Source organism: Olea europaea, unplaced genomic scaffold (genome assembly GCF_002742605.1).
Source record: "Olea europaea var. sylvestris unplaced genomic scaffold, O_europaea_v1 scaffold936, whole genome shotgun sequence".
In the NCBI taxonomy this organism is placed as follows: domain Eukaryota; kingdom Viridiplantae; phylum Streptophyta; class Magnoliopsida; order Lamiales; family Oleaceae; genus Olea; species Olea europaea.
In genome coordinates this window covers 301,974-310,146 of record NW_019267851.1, presented here as the reverse complement: position 1 = coordinate 310,146, position 8,173 = coordinate 301,974, and the positions used below count along the sequence as shown (strand labels likewise).

General features: G+C 32.4%; 1 protein-coding gene across 1 annotated transcript; it reads left to right on the top strand.

Moving 5' to 3' along the window:
• Positions 1-1,155: 1,155 nt before the first annotated feature.
• Positions 1,156-1,897, top strand: LOC111392523. Its single transcript, XM_023017882.1, has 2 exons — positions 1,156-1,593; positions 1,802-1,897. The coding sequence occupies exons 1-2, from the start codon at positions 1,156-1,158 to the stop codon at positions 1,895-1,897; spliced, it is 534 nt and encodes a 177-aa protein (XP_022873650.1).
• Positions 1,898-8,173: the final 6,276 nt, after the last annotated feature.

Here is an 8,173-nt window from a genome sequence, read left to right as displayed (position 1 = left end):
TACAAATACTTCTTATTTTTTAGTTAATTTCTTATAAATTAATATAAAATTAGAAACTCGTTTGTATTTGATCACAATTTTTATTACTTTGTTACACTATCTTTTGCAATCACGTTCTCCAATTTTGTACATAAATCACTCAAATGTATATTCAATTTTATTTAGAATAGTTGCAGTGAGAAAATTATCATACAAACGAACATACCCCTTTGCCATTTTATTGTAATTCTATTTGCCAAACTTGTAATTTATATTGCTGGTTGAAATTTGACATTTTGTTTATTTTCTCTTCAAATTTTGGGGCTTAGTTATCTGTGTTAGAGTCTTGATAATTATATTAAGCCCGTGTGTGGTATCACTTAAAATCTAAATTTTAATTTAAATCTAAATCAATAATTAATTTTAACTATTTTATGGGTTCTACAATTTTAAATCCGCATATTTTATCTACTTCTATCAAAATATACTAAAAATTTGGTTTTAGAAGTTGTTTGAGCCTCATTTTTCTCAAAAAAAAATGCATTTTTAAATAGTGTTACAATGGAGAATGCGTGGTTAAAAATAAGGAAATGTTTTGAACTTATGTGTAATATTATTTTATTGAATATATATAATTGAAATGATATCAAAATTATTGTTGAAGAATGTATTTCGATGAAAGAATGAGACTGACTTAATCTTCATCAAACAAAGGTTGAAACTTTATACAAGGTGACTCAAAATATAGAGCCCTAATTTAAAATTGGCATAAGACCCCCAAAATATCAGGACCGGCCCTGTATATTCATTAAATCAAATTAGGGAGCTGTCGACGCTCTTTTTAAAGACAAATACATATGGAATTGCTTAGAGTGATTTTCGAATCGAGATAATCATGCCACGTTTGAGAAAGTAACTGGTGAAATGTTTAATATATTTATAGTTTCAAGTCGAATGAAAAATAAATAAATAAATAAAAAATGGTCTGAGTAATTAATCTTAAATTGTTTATTAGATGGTATTATTGTTTTAATAATCAAACAACATGAATTTTATCCTCGACATACATTTCAGGTTGATTTACGAGGCGATATATCTGGTTTTTTGTCGTCTCATCCAAAATTTCCAATATTGTCATTTCACCATTACGACGTATTAGACCCATTATTTCCCTCCATGGATCGTTATGAATCGGCCCGCCACCTCATGAAGGCAGCAAATGTCGACCAGTCTCGATTGGTGCAGCAAACCATATGCCATCACAGGGAAAAAAACTGGACCATTTCAGTTTCTTGGGGCTATTCTGCACATATATACCAGAGAGTTATGCATCGGAGTTACTTACAAAATCCCATCAAAACGTTTAGTTTATGGACAAGGAGTCCACACCCTCCAAATTTTATGTTCGATACTAGGATGCCCTCCAATGATCCATGTGAAGCCCCTCACGTTTTCTTCCTTGAATCCATAAAAAGAACACCAAGAAATGAGATCTTTACGAGCTACTCTCGTGCATCGCCTCGTGGGATTCCAGCTTGTTCATCAAGTGGAAACCATACTGCAGATTTTATTTCTAAAATTGAAGTCATTTCTCCTGCAACAAAACGCCTAGAGGTAATGTTGAAATTTCAATCTTTTTAATGACCTGGCTAGATTATGTTTTGCGCGCCAAGCATGAATTTATCTGAATCATATTTTTGTTATTAATGAGTGAACTTGAATTGAATTTTAACACCAACTGCTTATCCCAATAGATTTCAAAACAAAATTTTGATAAAATGAAAGCCTAATGTCTAATTCTTGCTTCTTGTGTCTCTCTCAGATGGATAGATGTGAATGTTGTGATATTGTTCGTGTAGAAGGGACGAAGGCGGAGGTCAAATTTAGAGAGTGTATGATGAACGAGGTCATAGCCTGAATAAATTGTAACATCAACATTTGTTGGTGACTTTGGAATTTAGATCCAAATGTTGAACCTTTTACTGGTCACATTATATATTAGGAATAATGTTATTTAGCATTAGCACCCATCTATGTAACATTGGGTTGTATGCTTTACAATTTGGTAAAAGTAAAAAATTACAATTGATTACTGTGAACCCTATTGACACAAAGATAATAGATTGTGCTAGGCTACGATATTTATTTTGTTTTGGAACCATATATTAAGAGCCTTGTTTGGTCAAAATAATGTTTAGAATAGTGGTTTTTAGGATAATCTGTTTAAAATGTAGAAAAAGTTTTGAATTTACGTATAAAATATTTTATTGTGTGAATATGTGATGGAAATGAGAATGCAAAACAAAGAATTTTCAAATAATGGTTGTCTAGGGCCATAATAGACTGCACAAATTATATCATAAAATTTGATCGTTGTCTTATATAACCTATTCTATTATAATATTTCAAACAAATTGACCATGTTTGTCTCTCTCTCTTCCCCCCCGCCCCCCCCCCCCCCCCACAACGTCTATACAAAGGATTACGTATGGGAAATATTGAAACCGTACTTTCCAGTAGTATCGCGGCTGTCTTTTTTGCTGCTTTTGTTGTTGCTGGAACTATGTGGTATGGTTCAGCAACTACCCCCATCGAATTATTTGGGCCCACTCGTTATCAATGGGATCAGGGTTACTTCCAGCAAGAGATATACCGAAGAGTTAGTGCTGGGCTAGCAGAAAATCAAAGTTCTAGGTACGTCATATTGATAATACCGAATATTAAATTTTTTACTTATTTTTTATGAAAGAATGATGCAAGATATATATTATTTTGACTATTATTTACTTAATTAAGTTGGTGTATATTTTTATTCTTTTAAAAATATTTTTTATTATATGGGGAAGTGAAAGGGGATTTTGAAAACCTCCTCCTCATATATGAGAATTTTACACAGTTATTTTAGATCCACGTGAATTCTATTTTAAATGAAAATCTTTTAAAAATTTTGAATTCTACAAAAATCTGTAAAAATTTTAAAATAAAAGTTTATAGAAATCATTGAAAGACTTCCATTAATTCATACAAGAGGAAATTACATCTACTAATGATTTTTAACGTTCAATTTCAAAATAAGTTTAAAATTGATTTATTCAAAAATCGGGTGATAATTCAATTTTTAATACTAATATTAATATTATTACATCAAATTAATTGAAAAGGAAAGGTGTATCCCACCCACGCTATCCTACCGTACCTTTCACTCAAAAACTTCTCTCACACACTCTCTTCTCCATAATATTCATTATCTTTGCCCTCAGGGCATAATCCAGTGGTGCAAAGGATATGAATGAGGTTATCTCACGCCTTGCTGGCGGCCGCAGTGTGGGGGTTCGATTCCTAAGACATGAAATTTGACTCCTTATAGGCGCAGTATACAGGCAGCTCTTGTTCCCTGGTCTGTTGGGGCACATCCCGTAATTTACCTCCCTCACAAAGCTTTAAGGACAGGGCAGTGGGGGCCCTTAAGGTTGAGGTTCAACATTTTTTTTCATTATCTCACACAATCCCTCAATCGCATCTTCTCAAAATCAGCATCCTTCCGACGCAGTCTACACAAGAACAATAATCAGAGCAGTGGGTACAACAGTGATAGCCAGATAGAGATCAATGATGAAGAATTTCTTAGTGAGAATGGGAATTGGAAAACGAGATTTAGTAAAGAGGGCTCTTGCTTATTTGATTCACCCATCGACACATCATCTCTGTCGCCGTGGCAATTTCCTGTCACGGCTAAGCCGACTCTCAATCATGCCCAAACACAATAGTAAATTCTAAAGGTAGGGTTAGGCAGATGCTTAAATTAAGTTAGCACCAATTCAATGTACTAAACCTGCAATGAATATTATGAAAGTCATTTTTCACATGTGTTATTTGTTATTGCGATTAATATTAATCACGAAATTGTGCCATCGGACGTCTTCAAAGTAACAATTTCAGTGAAGTTCATATGTAGATTAGGTACGAGAAGTATTTGTGTGTAAAAGGTTCTTGAAAAAGCCTACTTTATATTGTATAGAGGTTCCAATTTATAGACGAATTAATGTGACTAGACAAAGACATGTGTTAGTTATCGAAAGTAACACATAACAGTAGTCACGTGTTTGACGATGTACATAGTAACGAAGTTAACGGTGAAAATAGCCTCCTTTATATTGAATCCTTTGTTGTTTTTCTTTTCCTTCTGTGGTAATTTTGTGATAATTTCTATAATCTCCAGAGCGAATTCCTTTAAAGTAGTTAATGCTCTATTCAGCAAGCCGTGGATATAAATCATAAACATAGCTTAATTTAGTTGATCTCATAATGAATTATAAATAAATATGTTATTGTCTCTTTATAGAGACTTAGCCCAATGGCCACCGTTGGAAGTGCACTAAGGTAGTCACAAGGAAATCTTCAAGTTCTTTCTAACTTTCAACTCTATAAATTGGATATCTTGCTTGCTTGTTTAGCTTGTGCCCTCTTTGATTGGGTTGTTTGAAGTATTGGTGACTTTTGGCCTGGTAATAATAAATTTTTTTTTTAATTGTATGTTTTATTATCTATATACATCGCTCCAGTACCATTGTATTGAAACTCTAGGTAGCTTGTTTCATACACTTGGTCTTTAAGTTGATAACTACGTACCACTATACTTAGCTCCGTCTAGACTATTAAAATTAGGTTAATTAGCATAAAATGGTTCATACATTTTATTTTTTGGCACTTTTATTCTTACCTTCACCTTTTATTGCGAAAATCATCTTTTCATCAAATTTCTGTGTAAAACGACAAATATAGCCCCAATTTAAATAAAACAATAAAATAGAAAAGTTAAAGAATAAATTACAATTATACTCCCAAACTTTTTAAAAAGTGCAAATGAATCCAAATAAATTATTGAAAGAGTAATTAGCACAAAACGTCCATACCTTTTATTATTATTGTGCAAAAACGTCCCTACCTTTTATTTTTTGATATTTTTACCCTTATTTTTATATTTCATTGCAAAAATCATTATTTCCATCCAATTTTTAATTAAAAGCTATAAAATGACAAATATACCCTCCTCTTTAAATAAACAAATAATAATAATAATAATAAAGAACAAATTGCAACTATACTCGCAAATTTTTCAAAAAAAAAATATCACTTTCTTTTTTAATTATTTATTTGGAATTTATTTGTAATATTTTTTGAAATTTTTGGAAATATAGTTGCAATTTGTTCTTTATTTTTCTTTATTTAAAGATGAGTGTATATTTGTCATTTTACAGCTTTTAATTGAGAAAATGGATGAAAATAACTATTTTCATAATGAAATTTGAAATAAGGGTGAAAATGTCAAAAAATGAAAGGTAGAGACGTTTTGTACAATAATAATGAAAGGTATAGACGTTTTATGCTAATTACATTTTTAGTAATTGCACGTATGATTGCGATTTATTAACTTTTCTTTTCTTTTTTATTATTTTATTTAGATAGAGGGTCATTTTACATGAGAAATTTGATGAAAATGATGATTTTCGTCATAAAAGGTAAAGGTAAGGATAAAAGTGCTAAAAAAATGGAAGGTAGAGATGTTTTGCACAATAACATTGAAAAGTAATGACGTTTTGTGCTCGTTATCCATTAAAATTAGTTTTTGAGGAAAAATGTATATTAGAATAGTGATTTTTTTTAATGAATATAGTTAAAAAAAGGAACAATTTTTGATTTACGTGTAATATTATTATATTGAAAAATATGATTGAAAAAAAGAGAGAAAGCACATATTGACATAGAATGGAGCCCCAACAAGGGCTCAAGTGCAATGAGTTATTAATTTTGTTCGGTAGGGTTTTAAATCTAAATTTTAATCTAAGTTAAAGTCGATAATTAATTTATGGTCCACAATTTTTATCAAAATCTATTAAAAGTTTGATTTTAATCCCCACCAAACAAGGACTTAGTCCTGTTTGGTACACATTAATGTAAAAATGAGAATGAAAAATATAGTTATTACGGGCTCCACACAAGAAATAAAAAGTCAAATATGGTGGTTTGATGTGATGGATAACGATCATATTTTTCATTTTAATGGCCAAATAATGGGAAACAAAGGGGAGCTTAATATTTTCAAATCATAGAGCCCATTTGACGTTTCCCCTATCAACTCGCCATCCCTCCAACAACTCCATAGGAATATTGGTATCGGGTTACCCATCATAATTGATGGAGCATTATAAAATTTACCTAAATTAACATCATTTGTTGCTTAGGACTGAATGGAATAAAAGGACAGTCATCGCCGTCGGAGTCCATCCCCATGATTGAATTCCCGCCGATTTTCATGCCACGTGTGCCACAATTCTTACATGCCTATCTCTGTGGTTGCCTCTCTCATGCCAACCATATCCAATGGCACCCAACAATACCCTCATTAGGCCTTCAATGTGTTGGGGAATACACCGATTATGTACATATTATATTCATAAAAGCATACCGTTTATTTGCGTGAAATCGAAACGTAGTTTTGATTTACCAAATAGAATTTGAGAAGCAAAGCAATAATAGTTACCGAATCCGAATGCATAAATATGGATTCATCTTTTTCGATTCTTGAACGAAAGCAAATTATTCTTTTAATCAAACCTCGCAGAACAAACATGTAAATAATGTTAATCAATTTCTGAAATCAAATCATAATTAAGAGAAATTAGAAAATGAAGGAAGAAAGATGCAAGTGATGAATTTTTGGTCGAGGCAAGTGTTTGACACTTTATCTTTAAGATGAATTTGCCCCGTATCGTTGCTAACAGTTTTCTAGCAATCATCTCCCAAGATACAACGACCACGTCAAGCCATAGGAGCACTCCAAATGACTTCGACTAACGAACTCGAACGGAATTTCCTCTCTACCATAACAATGATTTTGATGCAAAAGATAATCACTTCTACAAAGTGTTTTATGTAACTTAATATGAAATGAATAATATGGAAGTATGGAATAAATTGGAATGACAAATACACATCCAATGGGTCCTATATAGAGAAGATGAAGGGTTGTAGGTGAAGGGACACACCCCAAATCCAGCGTTTTTCATGGAAAGTTGCAACACTTCATTTCGAAAAGTTGCAACACTTCATTTCAAACCTCCATCCTTTCGAAAAGTTGCAACACTTTATTCTTTCAACTTTGGACCGCAATTTCTCATTCATCCGGAATTGGTTTCAAGATTCCAAATATACCACGACGATCTACTCGACAAGTAGAATAAGTTGGTCTATTTACTTTTGTAATTTGACAATCGGATCAAGTCCGAACATTCGACCGAAGTTGACACGAAGTCACACATTTTCATTTCCCAGTTTTAAACTTAACCAATTTTCCGTTAATTTTTGAACCAATTCCAACAATCCCCCACATGAATGAAATTCGAGTATGCAAATGTAATGCTATTATGTGATGCAAGTAGAGAGAGAGAGAGAAAGAGCAGAAAGCCACTGCATCGGGGATAGTAGCTTTTGGCCTTGAACCTCCCGTAGTGAAATACCATCGGACTTACTCGGCTAATTGGTGAACGTGATGTCTTGAACCATTCAGCCTTTAGTGTAAGCCAAGACAATGATACTCACACAGATGTCTTTCCTAAACCGTTCATGGTTCTCATGACTTGATTCATTTTGGCTTTGAACCCTTATTGGTTCTGCGAGTGTTAAGAGAATTTAAGCATTGAATAATTCTCATTGAAGCGGCCCCACTTCACACTCACATAGGTGATTTTCTATTAAGAGTATTCTACCCTACTCCACTTAACTTAATCAAGATATAGGAAGTATTAAAATATTATCTTAACCTCTTGCAACTCTGTAGAAATCACTTTAATATCTCATAGGAATGAGTTAGGAAACTATTTTCCTTAGTGTTTTATGGAATTTTCAAAACTTATTTGTCCATTTGAACCAAGATCTTGGAATCTCTAATCAACAAGGTAGGGTTATCATTACAAGGACTTTAACGTAGTAGGCTTGAATCCCATTTCTTTCGATATGCAGTATACTTAATCTCTAGGTAAATCTCTTAAAGGCAACACGAGTTTATACCATTGAGGTCAACTGCTTAATGGTATTATGTCTATGACTTATATGTCTAGACCTACCATTACATGTGACTTAGTATCTTATCAATTATTGCTAGCAAACGATCGATTTCATTTAATAGATACAAATT

Coding starts and splice junctions, on each gene's coding strand:
- LOC111392523 (XM_023017882.1), top strand. CDS start 1,156: ATGGATCGTTATGAATCGGCCCGCCACCTCATGAAGGCAGCAAATGTC. Junction 1,594..1,801: donor CTGCAACAAAACGCCTAGAG/GTAATGTTGAAA, acceptor TGTCTCTCTCAG/ATGGATAGATGTGAATGTTG.